The sequence below is a fragment of the Accipiter gentilis genome, chromosome 6, assembly GCF_929443795.1.
Source record: "Accipiter gentilis chromosome 6, bAccGen1.1, whole genome shotgun sequence".
In the NCBI taxonomy this organism is placed as follows: domain Eukaryota; kingdom Metazoa; phylum Chordata; class Aves; order Accipitriformes; family Accipitridae; genus Astur; species Astur gentilis.
The window spans coordinates 14,581,261-14,598,046 of NC_064885.1; the positions used below are offsets into that span (position 1 = coordinate 14,581,261).

Consider the following 16,786-nt stretch of genomic DNA (forward strand, 5'->3'; position numbering starts at 1 on the left):
TCTTTAAAAATCTTTAAAATACTAGAAGGATGCTTAAAATAGCCTATTTTTTCAGGGAATGCCAGAGCAATGGGCTCGGTTGCTTCAGACCTCAAATATCACGAAGCTAGAACAGAAGAAAAACCCCCAGGCGGTACTAGATGTGCTGAAATTCTATGACTCCAAAGACACAGCAAAACAGAAGTATCTGAGTTTTTCTGCTCCAGGTGAGATCCAAGTGTGTGAAGGACAGATTAAAGAGGAGTTGGGTATTTGGAACACAGTCTTCCTCTCTTTTGGAATAATGAATCAGATTCAAATGCTGAAAGAGCAAGCTAATTTTCAATTAGGAACAAATATTTGAAGATGGATTTAAAACTTAATGGAAACTGGTGTTGTCGAGTTAATTTCTTGTTTCAAGTGGAGAGGGGAAGAAATGGAACTGGATAATTCAAAATAGCAGCCAGAATTAACTTTAATGGGCTGTGTTTATGAAGCTGGGGCTCTTAGACTGGGATTAATTGGTTTTGTGCTGGAGACCTTGCCTCTGCTGTCCGTGAACTTGATGTCACCATGTGGTGACATCAAAGATGCAAAATAAGTTGTGGCTTCTAGATCAGGAGCTATGTGGTGGGGCTAAGAGAATGATTGTCCTACAGACAGATGGCGTTTTACCTAATTTTCTTCCAAATTATTTCTGAAAATAGCTTAGTAATAAATAAGGCTTTGTAATATTCTCATCCTTGATTCAAGATACTGCTAAGGGAACAGAAATATCCATTTGATCCTGATTTCACATCTCGGTAAGACCGAACACAAGTGTGATGAGCAGTGCTCTATTTGGAAAACTGTGTGTGGGTACTCAAGAGAGGTGAAGAGCAAGTTGGGAAATGAGTGGGTTTGCCTACCCTTAGGGGAGGATTTTAGAAACTTAGAGCTTCCTTCTGCACGGTCTTACAGTGCAATACTGGTTTCTCTCATTTGTGACCATGAAGTTTTGCTTTCTGAGAGATGAAAAAAATCTCCAAAGCGATCTGTGTTCTTTACTCTGTAAAGTTCACTTTTAATTATTTTTCTGATTATTTTATGTATTCTGGTATTTGTCCTATTTAGAAAAAGATGGTTTCCCTTCAGGAACACCAACGGTGAGTGTGTTTACTATTCTCTGTGTGTTCTTAGGCGCATACAAGTTCAGGTCTTTTGTATTTGTTATATACTGAATCTTGCAGTATAAAACAAAATGAGATTTTTTGTGGAATAAAAACAGAAATTGGGGGGGGGTCAACAGAGCATATTTCACTGGAGCGGTAGTATTTGAGTCTTGTAATAAAATGTAATAGGACACTTCAATGACTCAACCTATCCTTTTCTATTGGTATCAGTAACAATTCTTTTATCTTCGGGGTGTGTGGGGGGTGCGGTTGGGGAAGCAAGTATTTAAAACTGTGGGGGAGACAATTTTGGTTTTTTTTTCTTGGTTTTTTTTTTTAATGTTGGTAAAAATGTAGACCAATGCCAAAGGTTCAGAACCATCAACAGCTGTTGCAGATGATGATGATGATGATGAAGAAGCTCCTCCTCCTGTTATTGCTCCACGGCCAGATCACACAAAATCGGTAAGCAGCTGTAAAATTTACAGTGCAGACCTGCATTTCTCAGTATTGTGGAACTTTTTCTACTTCTGTTTTCTAGCAAAGTGTTATATTTGTGAAATGAACTGTTGTAAGTTCTTAGGGAAAAGTTCAGTTTGTTTTTTGAGTTTCCTAAGAAAATGCCTAATTTCTGGGCATCAGTTGGATCAGAAGTCCTGAAGTTAATGCTGATTTGTTTGTCAGCTTGTGTTGAAGGCACCCAGTTATGCTTATCCTTCAACCCAACATGCAAGGAGGAGGCTTTTTAGTCCTAAAACTATAGCTAGTTTCTGTAACTTTGCACAGTACAGTGGTACAAGTGTAGTGTATTTGATTATTCTATTGGATTGCAGTGTGATAGCCTCACCAAATATACTACCTAAACCCAAAACAATTCAAATTTAAGATTTTAAAGATTATTTCACTCAAAGTCATCAGCATTACATGAAAAGTTAAATGCTTCAGAAGCTGTTCATTAAGTTTTAGTGTAGTCATCCTGAACTACACACCTTGTTAATAACGTCCCAGGGATCCCACTTACTCCAGTTCATTCTTTTGGTTGTGGTAGGTGTACATTTTGCCTCTCTGTTGCCCACTTATTCTCACTCCAGGAGTGCAAATGTGAATTGTGTTTATTTGTCAGTGATACTGCTTTATAATTGCCCACTCTAGGTATGTAGATATATAAAACATGACAGGTCTACAGTTTGATATTTCTAGAGTAGTGTTTGTAAATGGCTCAGGAGGAAATTAAAGTGCCAAGAAAAATCCCCTAAATTGGGGGCAACTGGGAAATTTCCGAGAGTCTCATGCTTCTTTTCATGGTGAAGCATGAATCTTTTTCCTTTAGATCTTAGCAGTAGTTGATCTTGCTATTAAATAGTGATTTCTGTTCTGTTAACTAGCATGGGTTATAAAGAATAAGCAGATAGAAAACCCACAAAACGTCTGTCTGTGGAAGTTAATCTCCTAGCATCCACTCTGTTCAGGAGGTGCCTGGGTCTGTCTTTCAGAGGTCAGGAAGGTTGCCAGCGACTTGACTTACTGGACTTTAATGTTTCTCAGATCTAATTTCTGCCTCCAAGTTGTTATGTAAAATGGTGCTTAGGGATCTTTGAAGAACCGTGATTGCTTTCAACTGAAGGTCAATGATTGCAAAGAAAATGCTCAGGTAAATGTTCTCTCTTGACAGATTTATACACGGTCTGTAATTGACCCCATCCCTGCACCAGCCAGTGACACTTCTGTTGACAGTGCGATGAAATCAGGTGATAAACAGAAAAAGAAGACCAAAATGTCAGATGAAGAGATCATGGAAAAACTACGTAGGTGTTTTTTATTTCAGATAAGCAAAGGCTTTAGGATTGGGGAGGGACTTTAAGTTTTTGCCCTCATCTTTATTTTTGTGTAAGGGTTGTATGAGTACTGTGCTTGAATGGTTTTGTGTCAGACAGTAGCTGAGAGAGCTGCATTCAGAAGTTTTGCTGATTTGTATGCTTCAAAGCCTTATTGGGTAAAAAAAAGAATTGTAGAACGTTTTTTTGGATTGAAGTTCAGTTGTGATAATGTGATCTGCATGTATAATACAACCATAATAACACAAAATAGTTTCTGCTGTTGTTTGTTCCATAGTCACCTTGAAGATAATTTTTCACCATATTAATGTTCCTGTGCTTAAGTTCAGAACTGACTAGTTTCTGGACTGGGCTAAGCTGATGGATTTTTCATAACCTCATACTGCGTTTTGCTACACAGAAGACTATCATTAAATTGAGATACTAGGGGAAATAGCATGATCTGTCTCATTAATATGATTGTCTGAAGTTGGGCCATTTGTGACTGGAACTGAATCGGGAAGCTTTGGCTGTTCATGCATCAGCTGTTACTACTTGAGCTGATGTACTCTTGGAGGTATCTTGGCCAGTCCAGCCCTACTAAAGGGGGACAGCAGGATTGACTTTTTTTGATTGTTTTTTTTAGGCACTATTGTGAGCATAGGAGATCCCAAAAAAAAATACACCAGATATGAAAAAATCGGGCAGGGGTAAGTATTCACCCCAACTTTTATTCCCAGTGAGCCAGTGTTAAAAGCAGTGTACTGTTCTCTATCTGATACTATGATGTAGCCATCACTTACTGAAGCAGGCAGTAATGTTGGCTGTATTAAGCAGTGATAAACAGATGATGGTGGAAATTTTGAATTGTCTTTTAATGCAAAAGTGTAGCTCTCTAACTTCTCTGTGGGTGTATCTATTCCTCTCCTCTCCCAGTAAGATGCATTCATCTGTTTTGTAATATGACTGCTGAATAGCATGAGGGCACGTCAGAAGGCTTTCTGTGTGCTAAGCTAACAATAAAGCTTTGACTAAGTTATTCTTCTAGTGGTCCTCTAAATCCTTCTGAGAAAAAAGTATATATAAGTTCTAGCTTTTCCAGCTTTGATTAATGTGGGAATTAGGCATATGTATATACTTTCCAAATAGGTCTGTGTGTGTTGTGGGCAGGCTTCCCCTGGGGGAAAATGAAAAATAATACCTACTACAGAAAGGGCTGCTCAGCCATCTGATCATAGGGAGCAGCATAAGTGCTCGGGGCTTAGACATCCTGAATGCAGGAGGCATAGCTGGTGTCAGAAGAGAGCATATTTGTGATTACTTTGTTTCATGTGAACTGACTGGCATTTCTATGATACCACTTACTTTTAATAGCCTTCTTTTTGATACAGTTCTTGCAACATCGAAAACTGACACAATATTGTGTTTGTGATTTGTCCGTTCGTGTGCATGTTTGTTATACAGATTGATGCAACTGGCTGTAACATTTTTTTCTTTTTCTTCACAGGGCTTCAGGTACAGTTTTCACAGCTATTGATGTGGCAACGGGGCAGGAGGTAAGATTTCTGGGTTCATTGCAATGAAAATATTTTTTCTGTATAAATGTTCTTCTGTAGGTGGCTGAAATGATTTGACTAGATTTCTTTCTGTGGCTCCCATCTTTGCCATCATCTCTTAGAATAATGTTTGTCATAGTCATTTGTAACAGTGTGTGCTTTGTTCTGTAGTAATCAGATGATGAAAGCTAAAAATAGTTTTGTCTTTCCAGTGAAAAGCAGAGGGAGTGAGGTGTTCCAGAAATGGATTTTAAAAACAGTTTATCGTTCAAGAATTGTGCATCATGGTGTCCTGCATTTTTAGAAATAAAACTTTGTTTAGTCTCTGCACACTTCTTTTCTAGTCCTGTCTTGGTAGGGGTGCTGGATGCACCTATCTATATGGAAACAGCTTGCCTGCATGATTCTTTGTTGTAGTTAGAATGCCTTCTCCACATTCTGCTCTTTGCTTTTACTCCTTGGTGTCTCCAAACCCACTTGGTGAAATTGATGACATCAGCAATACTCTGCATGCTTGTCATCCAGTGGTCATCTCTGGTTCCCGGGACTAAAATTTTAGGAATTACTTGCTTCTCTTTAAATTCACATTTCCTTAATTTTCCTTTAAATATCCACAAGTAGCCATTCCTTAGGTCACTGATAAGTAATTGCCCTTTCAACAGTAACCACATTTACCAGTACTGTAATGGAGCACCACATCCTCATAAAATGCAAGCCTTTCAATCATCTCAATACGTTGTCTCTTAATTTGCTTTCTACATACTGCAGTACGTCATGTCCTTGTACTGACTGCAGAGTAAAATTTGTAATCCAGTTCCTTTTTAGACCTTCCCTGTGTCTTGTCAGGCAGGTGGGCTAACAGTTGATTGCTTGCAGTCTTCATGTATTAAACAGATGCAGTACTCTGGCTTCCTCAGTGCTTAATGTCTGAGGATAGAATTGGGTCTGTTCAGCGCTAAGAAGAGAAGTCCTGGGGAGGATTTTATTGCTAGACTCCTCTTACAGCTACACAATGACAGGAGAAGAGGTAGCAGACAAAAACTGCCATAAGGGAAATTTTTGTTAGATACTAGAAATTTTTTTCCCTTACATTCAGGATGATCAAACATGGGGCAGGAACCCAGAGAGGTTGTGGAGTATTTGCTCATTGAGATCTCCATTCAAAACTCAGTTGCACAAGACCTTCAGCAACCTGTTCCATGTTGGCTGTACTTTAAGTAAGGGATTAGACCGGATGACCTCCAGAGGTCCCCTCCAATCTTAGTTATTTTGTGATTCTGTGCCACAAATTCTCTTCTTTTAACGCCCTTGGCCATATGTTAACGATCGTTTCCACAAGATTATATTGGTTCTTGTGTTTGGTTTTGGACTCATGGGTAGGTTATCTTGTAAAACTCCAAAATGTCTCCTCAGAGTGTTGTAGCTAAGATAACTGGAACAATTCTTCTCCATTTTAAAGTCTGGAATACTTGTCCTGGTTAGCTTATTTCCTGGACAAGATAAGTCTTCTCTTCCCTTTTCTCTCTGGGATAGTTCATTGGCTTAATTGCTTTGAGAGGAATTCCTTCTGCCTCCCAGCATTCCTTACACCCAAACACTAATTTTGTTAGAATTTAGAAAACCGAATTGCCTTGCTTTGCATTGGAAAGCTTATAGTTTCTCTCTTAGTTGTTACACGATTCTCTTCTGCTTTAGGCCTGTTGGTGTGAAATTGGGCAAGTATCTTTATCTCCTGAATGTTTCCTTTGCCGTCTGTTCTGGCCTTTGTTATTATTTGTGGATCTTTTCAGCTGCAAGAAGATGATGTTGGCTATGGGTGCAAGTTGCACACTCAGCAAGTTGCATTCTTTTAAGTTGTGTGCTAATAAATAAATAACTTGCCAGCTGTAACCTGTGCTAAACTCCTTTAATCCTGTTACAGCATTTCTTCTAACTTTTCACTGTATTAAGAATGACTGAAAGGTTTTGATACTCAGGTTTGAGAGACTGCTGTTTTATTTTGTCCTATTCAGGTTGCTATTAAACAGATAAACTTGCAGAAACAGCCCAAGAAGGAGTTGATTATTAATGAGATCTTGGTAATGAAGGAGCTAAAGAACCCCAACATAGTCAACTTCCTGGACAGGTAAATGCAGACAGCTGGCTGATTCCTTCATCCCCAAGAGTTTCAAGAGGTTATAACTTGATACACTTAAAAGACCTGGATTTCCTGTACCTAAGGGTCTTATAAGCAAATAAGACTGTATTTAGACTGTTGTCTTAATAAAAAAAAAAAAAAAGTCATCTGTTACGGGGAATAGTCTTGATGATTCAGTAAGAAGGCTTCTTCTTGAAGTCATGAATGCAGTGCTACATGTAGTTGGGGATCAGTGATGGACAAGAGCACAGCTGGAACAGTGCTTGTGTTGTGCATGAGATACATAGGGTGTTATCCTGCCCTTTCAGGTAATAAGAAGCACGCAGCTTTTATTGTCAGCATTTACATTTCAGGCTACCTTCCAGAGATTAACTTTCTTTACTGTTTGTCTTGAAGTGCTTATGAATCATTCATTCACCAGCTCTTATCAGTCATTTTTCAGTTCTCCATCTCTTGATGGCAAATGGACATGCTTTTTGTTTTCTCTTTGTAGTTACCTTGTAGGAGATGAATTGTTTGTGGTGATGGAGTATCTAGCTGGAGGCTCACTAACAGATGTGGTCACAGAAACATGTATGGATGAAGCACAGATTGCTGCTGTTTGCAGAGAGGTAAGTATTATAGTTGACGGGTGGAAGAATGAAGGTGCACTCTGTTCCCCTAGGTTTTATGGTATACTTAGGTTAGGACTAATTGCAACAATTGCTTTTGGAGCCATTGAGTTAGGAAGAATGAATGATGCTGAGAGCAGAAATCAATGTTAAAATTACAGAAAATAACAAAATGAGTTTAACTCAGAAAATTGTGTGTTTGCAAGTTAGACCACAAAAGAGCTATGGCAGTTTTTGAGCTGGATGTTTGGGAATGTTAGGTGATAGAACAGATAAAGGTTTTGGGTTTGGTACCTGGATTGCCTAGTCCTGCTGACAGTGTTAACAGAAAGATATTAATAATGTGGACTGAAGTTCAAGAAAGAGCAACAAAGAAGTTTAGCAGCTGGAAAGAATGTCTTTTTTTAACTGTGACTAATGAAGAATATTCAAAGGCACCAAAAAGAAAACTAAGTATTCATATATAGGTAATGTAGAAAGTAGAGATGTAAATGTATTTTTAAGAAAAAGAAAAAAGCCTGAAAGCCTGAGTTTTCCAGAAGGAAGAAGGGGAACTGCGTTGGCTTAGAGTCTGGAAGTGGATCTGATGAAACAGGAATACTTTAAGAAACATGTACTAAAATAAAGATGAACTTGATGCAGACTATACCTTTCTCATTTTAGTAGTTTTCATAGTGTGTGAAGTCTATAGTTGTGTGACAGTTAAGCTTTCTTTATGGATTTATCTGAAAAATAATTCTCCAGAAGATTGTCGTTGGAATAATTTTAAGATTGCAGTAAGATTTCAAATGGAAGAGTTAAAAATAGCTGATGTCAGAACTTATCAGTGGTTTCTGCCCTGAGTCAGAGTGCCAGCATCCAGCTCAGGCTTGATTTATTATGGCAGAAGGAGAAATAATTGTGTTATCTGCTGTGCAGGAGAAACTTAGCCTTTTAAAAACCCCATTTGACTACGTCAACATGACATCTGCTTTTGATGACTCACCCAAAGGGAGGGGATGGAAAGCAAACTTGTACACTAACGTGTATGGACAGGTAATGGTTTCCAGAGAAACTGGAGCTGGAAGCAGAGAACTGAAAGTAACTATTTACTGTAACAGTAATTAACTTTTCTGAGGAAAAAGTCTAATATTGAACTATTGTACTTCATCAAAACTCTGCTGCCTTATATATTAGATATGCTTCATTCTACAAATTAGTGCCACTTTGCTAAAGCAAATGAAGACACAAAAAACCCACTGGGGACTATATCTGTGCCAAGTTGCAAATGGTATATGATCTGGTTGTATTAAAAGAGAAGAATCTTACAATTTTATTTGCCTTTTATTCTCAAATAGCAAAAGTAAATTTCATTATGTTTTTAAGCAGAAACTTAGTCTGAAAGATTTTAATCTAAAAACAGTGCAAAATCAGTATTGGTGACTTTCGTAGTGAAAATGTTTTACAGCCTTCACTGTAGGAGAAGTTGCCTGCATGGTGAGAATGAAGTCTCATTGATTCTTCTTGGTGAGACTTCAGGCTAAAATATTCTCACTTAATCCTTTATGGTTCCTCTGCAGAATTTGTGGGATGCATCAAAATTAACGTCTGCGATTTCTGAGAGCATCTTGGGTAATAACTGGGTGATGAGTAGTTTAATTTAGGGGTTTGTTCAGATAGCAGAGAAAATCCACTGTTAAATGATTTTTGACCTCATGAGATCTGGAGAGTATTTTTTAGCACAAGAGCTTCCTCTGCTGGTTATTTTAAACAATACCTGTTACATTTTTGCACTCAGCACTGACTGAGGGTGTAAGCATTGCTTTTGACTTTGTGTTCGCATACATAAATTCTATTTCCATATGCTGAATATTTTTATTTCTTTTTTCTCCCATCCAGTGCTTGCAAGCGCTTGAGTTCCTACATGCCAACCAGGTCATCCACAGAGACATTAAGAGTGACAATGTTCTGTTAGGAATGGATGGATCAGTTAAACTAAGTGAGTACCAGACAATTGTTTCAATGTTCTGTTTTCCCTTTCATGGGAAATTTTGACTTGGAGAGTGTAGATAGGTAGAAGGAGAGTTGGCAGGGAAATTTGAGGTGAATTTTTATTGACTATGAGTAATAGAAATTCATTCCATGTAATAAAATGTATAACTCACAGGTAGCAGATACTGAAATTTTGAGGGCCCTAAGACTAAGGCTGTGAATGTGTTAGACTGGAAGGATGTTGAAGCAAACCTGTTGCCACATGAATATGCTGGTAAATGTGAAGTAACTGGCACCATACAGTGAAGCAAAGATGCGAATGATTGCAAGAGAAAAGTTGCAGCTAATTGCAGTTGCTTTGTTAGTCTGTTCAGGTTGTCATGACTTGCTTTTAATGTTTTGCCCTTTTCATGAGAAGGTCACTAACAAGAAAATTGTACATTATTAACAATTTATATTGCAGTCTAGTCTTATGCTGTGCCTGTACTGGGTCTCCTTTTCTTGGACTGAAAGTGTAACGCACTTTCATTAATGTAGTTGTGAAATGACAAAAGAAACTACTTGCTTTTCAGGTAATTGTTATGCATGCACGGACTTGTGTACAGTAAGTCGGTTTCTGGTGTGTGTAAATGTGTGGCAATAAAAAAAAAAAGTGAAACCACTTGAAGAAGCTGTTGGGACTGTTGAGAAGAGAGGTGCTTTATCTGACTTCTTGGTATATAGGAATGTGCAAAGCATAAAGTGACCAAAGAGTTAAGGGATGGTGTTCTTACAGTTGGGTAGGAATTTGAAATGCCATGAAAATGTATCTCAGAATTACTCCTTAGTCTAGATGGTTTGCAGTCTCATATTGTTTATAAGATGGAGTGTGAAGAAAGACTACAAGCAACCTGATTTTCTTTCCAGCATTGTTGGATGCACTGCTTGCTTGCATAGGAGGTTTCATTTTTTTAAGGGTATGATGTGTTTGTGTACAACTGTGGATTCAGAGGCTGAAGATAAATGAATAGCTACAGCAGAGGATGTGGCTGAGAAGAGTTAGCTGGAGAAGGCTCAAAAATGTAAGAACTGTCAAAGCAAAGCAGAGTGGCAAAAGGACAGGGTTAGCAGCCTATGTAAAGAAGCATCGGCCCCAGGAGATTGAAGGAAGATGAGGAGGAAGGAAGGACAGGAGAAAACAGAAGTCAGCTGTAAAAGTGTCCTATATAAAGGGGAGGTATTGTAATCAGTGTTGAGACAAGCTTTTTGGCTGTGTGATTATAGAGCTTCTAGCATTTGTTTAGGTGGAAGAAGCTGCACCTTCTTTTCAGGCTCTTCCCCTTCTCTGGGGAGTCTGGCTTCTGGGAGACTGGTGACAGGAGAAGTAAGAGATGCCAGTCTACCTGTCACCACTATGTACCTACACACACACACTACTGGTTGGTGAAACTGGGTTCTACATCTTGCCTGCCTTTTCTCGCCTTGCTGGTGGCATGGTGCTGAAGGCCTCGTTGGTAGGTCAGGAGACGTACACTGCTGCTGCTTCTCTGGTGTGTTCATTGAAATAAGCTGTGCTTTGAGTTGAGTATGACACCTTGGTAAAGGCCAAGAAGTGCTGGTGAGGAACTTGGTAACTCTATAGGTTTGATTTTTTTGTTGTTGTTGTTCGGTGGTTTTTTTTGTTTTTTTTTGTTTTGTTTTGTTTTTTTAAGTCAGGGTGGGGGTAGTTCTTTTTAAAATTGTACTCTTGGTACAACTTAGCACTTTCATGACCGTGGCTCTTCTGTTAGCACTGCTTGGCATAACGCTTTCAAAATTGACTCGAAATTTTAAATTCTCTCTCTTTCTCTTTCTCTCTCTCTCTCTTTTAAACTTAGTGTCAATGATAAGGTAATATCTGTCTCCTGCCTTAACTGTGTTCTTATTGATGCTTTACATGCCTGGGAAGTGGGAGTGCTGCAGCTGGATAAAGTAACATGATGGAACATGCATTGCTGCTGCACCTGAAGGCTATAGGAATAGGTGACTTTTCTCGTTTTCTTGAGTGTGGTTGTTCTCTTCGGTAGTTATCTTGTGGAAAGGTTTGTTTGTCCAGGTTCCTTCTGCTGAGTGGGGTAGCACTTCATTTATCTGATGCCTTGTTTTCATGTCTCTTGTCAGCTGTAGTACCTGTATTTAATGGCCAAATTGCTGTGAAATGTTGAACTCAATAGCTGCACAAATAAAATCTGTTTAGCAGGGCAGAAGCCACGGTTTGTGGATTTGTTTTTTTCTAGTTCAGGCTGTATAACATCCTATGCACAAGACACTTGCCTTCTGTGTTCTGCTTGATTGCTTTTTTGGCTGTTACCAGTCTAGGATCCTTGAAGGAAGGACTGGGCAAAATACTGTTCTTCTACAGGGTAATACTTTTGTCCCTTTCCCAGAGGAATAAAAAAAACAACTTTATCTTCATTCCACGGAATTCTGCCCTGCTTAAACACCTTCAGGTTTTATATCTATCTTGCACGTTGGATTTTGTAATATGGAGATTGTAGTCGGGGGGGAGAGGAGGGGGAAAGAGGAGACATTTTCCCCAAGCCCCTCTCAAGTGTAGAGGAGTAAAATATATGTGTAGTAATAGAGAAATCTTCTAGGGAGCTCACTTACTTGGGGTGCACCAATTTAACATTTTAAAATTCTGTTATCCTACAGCCGACTTTGGTTTCTGTGCTCAGATCACCCCAGAGCAGAGCAAGCGCAGCACTATGGTTGGAACTCCTTATTGGATGGCTCCTGAAGTGGTCACACGGAAAGCATATGGCCCTAAAGTGGATATCTGGTCTCTGGGCATCATGGCTATTGAGATGGTAGAAGGAGAACCTCCGTACCTCAATGAAAACCCCCTGAGGGTAAGAAGCCCAGATGTGGCTAGAACTGTTTGCAGGTTTTTACCATATGAATGTTTTCGGTAATTGTTCATTAATAATACCTACATTAAAAAGAAAATGAAATGAAAAAACCAACAAGCTTCAGCAGTGCAAGAAAATTCCTCCAAAAGGAAGCCAGCTGTTTTGAATTTGCAGTCAGCCCTACCCCAAATTTTTCTGTTTAGAAGATGAGTACCTGCCTGTAACTATAATATTGGACTTTGAACTCAGTCTTCTGTGGTAGGTTAGGGAAAGTAAATCCATTAGGTTGTGAAAAATGCTGCTTCTGTCAGAATCTGATACTTTCTTTGCCAAGGTTAGTATCTGTTGCCAAAAGATTTTGAACGTTATTTTGCTACTAGCAAGAATAGGTCATGACTGCCTATAACCATGGCATTTTTATAGTTTTTCATCTCATCAGGGAGATGAGAAGTAGGCTGCAGAGCGCTTTCTCATCTAGATGAAGGGATTGCTTCTAGGCAGGTCAGTTTGGCATCTTCTAAAGGTTTGGCTTGGTTATACAATATTCCTTATTTTACAGGCTTTATATTTGATAGCAACTAATGGCACACCAGAGCTGCAGAACCCTGAGAAACTGTCCCCAATATTCCGGGATTTCTTGAACCGATGTTTGGAGATGGATGTAGAGAAAAGAGGATCAGCCAAAGAATTGCTACAGGTGAGAGTCAGCTTCTTCTCACAGTCTGAGATAACAGAAGCCACGAGTAAGGTCAGCCTATGATAAACTGCACTGCAGACTGGCACCCTCTTTTCTGTGTTTTCTTCTAAGGACTGTAGTGGAGAGCAGTTGGTAGGAACTAGAGTCATCAAACATTGTAACATGTAATCTGAAGTCTTCCCATCAATAATCTGTGCCTTCATTCTGCCACTGCTAAAGCATCCAGCAATTTATGAACTTACTGTAATAGAGCCATTGAAGTGAGCAAGATGGGACTGAGAGAAGACGTTTGAGCAGGAAACCACTTTGTAGTGAATTATTGGAAAAGGAGAGGCCTAGGCTCTTTTGGGATGAGGAGGAATGATTACCAGGCTTGAGGTGCTCTAGATCTGTCCCTTCAGGAGCTGGGCATTGATAGCATTTACATTGCTTTTCATATCTTGGAATGAAAAGGTCTGTGTAGATATGTGACTTTTACTGGCTTTTTAAACTATGCCTTTCACTAATTTACTGTGTTTCTCTCTTCCTGGCAGCATCCCTTCTTGAAACTGGCCAAACCTCTGTCTAGCTTGACGCCACTGATCTTGGCAGCCAAAGAAGCAATGAAGAGTAACCGCTAACATTACTGCCACAGCCTTCATCCTTTTGTTTGTTTGTTTGTATTTTACAAATCTTTATAATATATGAAATTGTTACACTTCTGGGGGGAGGGAAGGGATCTGGGGGGGTGGGAAATATCTGCAAAAGGGAAGAAACTCTCATCCAGAAGACACCCAAAATAAATTGTGGTGACTCTAGCGATCCCTGTCTGGGGTCCAGAAGGAATTGAGGACTGAATTACTGGCGCTTTTTTTTTTTAATTTCCACACAGCCCAGAGATGCCACTTACTGTGCCTGGGGTTTTAGGGGTTTTTAACGACTTTGCTGTAACAGCTCCCATTCATTGTACCCTTCTGGGTACTCTCAATACTTGAATGACGGATTCAAGCTTTCAGAGAGCAGTACTAATTTTACCTGCTGATCTCTTTCATTCTCCTCTTCCCTTCCTCTACCTGTTTACTTTTAAATTGTTCTAGTAAGCTCCCATATGACTAGATTTATGGCAAGTGTGACAAATGTGAAGGTACATATTGCCCTTCATTTCTTTTATGGATTAGCTGTCACTGTATTGTAGAATTGACAACTTGGCTACTTAAGAAATTGTAATGTATTGAGATGTCTTTCACTTTTTAAGATGAATATGGAGAGAGGGGGAAGAGAAGTATTCAGCTGTTTCTTATATGCCAGTGCTCTGTGGACTTTTAATCAAAGATGTGGCCTCTTTGTAGAAACTTAATGATTGGTCAAGTCTTTGGATGTCAGCTTATGGATGTGTAGGTAGGGGTCAGATACTTTTATTTATGATCAAATGATCAGCTATAATCAGGGCAAGAAAAAAATTCCAGCTGTCTTCCTGTCTGCTCTTCCCCCCCCCCCCCCCCCCCGTTAGACTTGCTGGCCAGAAGCTTGAGGGATAATGTGCTTGGTGCGGTGGTTCAAAAACATGTATTGTATTGTGCTCTGACTTGGGCTTTGGAAGTTATGCTGGTGCCTTTGACTTTCTTATTTTACATTTCCCTTCTTTGTATCAAATACATTTTTGTATATGTTGTAATTTTTTTCCCCAAGCAAATAATGCATCAACCTATGGAGTTGTCAGAGTTTAAGTATTAGAGCTATTTTTTCCAATTTTGTATGTGCTCCATTTGTACTAATGAAATCAGAAGAACAAATAATCATATCTGAGGACACTGAAGATACAGGATTTTTTAATTATTCAAACAGAAGATTATAAACACCTGGAAATGCCAAAGCGCTGTTCTGAAAAGACAAAAGCTGAGAGGGGAGAGCGGTGCTGCCAGAAGTTCGTGGGGCTTATTTGACCGGCTACTTCGAGGCTGAGGAGATGTGATGTGTCACACCAATCCTTTCTCACTAAAGACATTGTACCAGCTAGAATGGCTGAAGTCAAACATTCAATGGAAGAAAAAGTGCCTCCCTCTGAAGGACAGTGAGCAACGTGAGCGGTTGAGTTCTTGGGTTGTTACCAGGGGCAAGTGTAGAAGAGCCTGTGCCCCAGCTTCTTCCAGTGCTACAGTCTATGCATTTCAATTTCCCCAATGGTTTAACGAAGAGCCAACTGTAGTAACAATGTGCCAAATGATTCTGTGAAAGAACAACTATTACTTTAGTGGGATTTTATTGCATTCCCAGTGGGGCAGGACCTGGGACAGATAGGGTTATGGCTGGGTATGGACAGAGGACCCTGAATAAGAAATTTTTGCACACTTTTACAAACATTGCTGGCAGAAGATAGAAGTAATTTTCAGATAATTTCAGTATTTGTATAGCAATAGAGATAGCTACATTTTGGGGACTGGTAGCCAAGGTATGAAAAAATCAACTTCCAGCTGAGAGCGGCTGGCCAGAACAGCGGGGGCTTTTTGTGTTGATGATGGAGGGGAAGCAGGGCTAGGGACTCACAGCATCTGCTGCTGTGATTCATTAGCTTCTAGGAATTGGTGTGGTACCAACAAGATGCCTTGTTGTGTAGGGCACTGCAGTATTGCAGTCCAGCTTGTGTTCTGCTCTTGCGTGGTAGTAAAAATTGATGTTGGGTAAATTATGTTAACTGCTTCATCACAGGAATAAATCCCTCTAGCTATAAGCGTAAGAGTAGTTATGGTTTTAAATTTAAGGAAGTGTCTCATTCCAGGCAAGGAAATCTTACATGCATTTCCCAGGCAAAATGTATTACGAGCTCTGGACTCTGTAGGCAATGCCCCTGGTTTGAGTGTGTCTGGCTTCCTGATCAAATGAAGTAGTGAGGAGGCTTGGCTGAGAAAAATCCCCCTGTCATACCAATGATTCCCTCTTTGTCCGTTGCTGGCAATGGACTTTGTGAAACTCCTTGTGCCAGAGTTAAACTGGGAGCTTTTCTTTCTTTCTTTCTTTTTTTTTTTCTTTTTTTTTTGATGGCACAAGCTAGACAGTAAGATAACTTGTGATTAGATTTAGTTTTTTAAAAATAGAAAACAAAGAAATCATAAGTAATTTTAACTTATTAGTTCACTTTTATTGATGAATGAGACTGGTTTAAAACACACGTTAAAAAATTTGTCCAATTTAGTCTACTTAGGAGACAATTTCCAAACTTTCAGCCATGTTGGCACACAAAACTTGGCCCAATCCAAAAGTTACCAAAATGTATCTTGGTGCTTGCTGTGCAACCTGGAAAGGTGCTTAGCTCTGAGGTTGAGAAGTATCCTCATCTCCCCTTCCCCATGCAGCAGCTTTATTGTTACGTGGTGAGGTTTCTCATGCCCTGCTGCCAGAAATTGGGGTCAGAGATGGAGCTGGCAGAAGAGGAGAGCCACAAGAAGGTTGCCATGCTGTGTGGTTTTGTCTTAGTTGATCAGGTATTGCTTTTCTAACGATGTCAGCTGGATGTGTCTGCAAGATTAAAAAATGCAAGCTGTGTTTGTTTTTTCCCCTGATGGGAGCAGATTAGCATCCTTAAGACTTGCAGCAGGGCTGTTCAACTCTGCTGTATCACTAGGAGAGACAGAGACCAGCCAGAGTTCAAGTAGATGATGAGAAGGGAAGGACTGCATCTGAAAGTGCCGGGATTCCTGTACATCTTGCATAAGATCCTGAGTCAGGGTCAAATATGTATGTGATACATATGAAGTGTAACGTACAGTGGTGTGGTTAGTTGGGTATATGGAGCTGGGCAGCTTATGGCTGTGATGCATGTGTGCAAGGAATGCGTGACTCCTGGGATTTTCTTGTTACCGTAGAATAAACTGCACTTCTCATTAAAAGCAACTGTGGGGCTGGGAATGTGCACTTTGACCTGCCTTAGGTGTTAACAAGACTAATTGTAGGCTTCCCCTCCCGCCCCCCCCGCCCCCAGCTCTCCAGTGCAAAAGGTGTGGCTAGAGCAGATGGGAGAGGCTGG

General features: G+C 39.7%; 1 protein-coding gene across 4 annotated transcripts in view; it reads left to right on the forward strand.

The window, feature by feature from the left end:
• The window catches only part of PAK2 (p21 (RAC1) activated kinase 2), a 44,059-nt gene extending 29,791 nt beyond the window's left edge, over positions 1-14,268 (forward strand). For all 4 annotated transcript variants that reach the window (XM_049802871.1, XM_049802873.1, XM_049802872.1 and 1 more), the window contains exons 4-15: positions 56-206; positions 1,093-1,124; positions 1,488-1,595; positions 2,803-2,935; positions 3,591-3,654; positions 4,452-4,500; positions 6,513-6,625; positions 7,131-7,248; positions 9,127-9,226; positions 11,893-12,089; positions 12,649-12,786; positions 13,320-14,268. In XM_049802871.1, the coding sequence (XP_049658828.1) occupies positions 56-206; positions 1,093-1,124; positions 1,488-1,595; positions 2,803-2,935; positions 3,591-3,654; positions 4,452-4,500; positions 6,513-6,625; positions 7,131-7,248; positions 9,127-9,226; positions 11,893-12,089; positions 12,649-12,786; positions 13,320-13,406 (1,290 nt within the window). In that variant the 3' untranslated portion in view covers positions 13,407-14,268. The remainder of the gene's footprint in view (positions 1-55; positions 207-1,092; positions 1,125-1,487; positions 1,596-2,802; positions 2,936-3,590; positions 3,655-4,451; positions 4,501-6,512; positions 6,626-7,130; positions 7,249-9,126; positions 9,227-11,892; positions 12,090-12,648; positions 12,787-13,319) is intronic.
• The last annotated feature ends 2,518 nt before the right edge of the window (positions 14,269-16,786 follow it).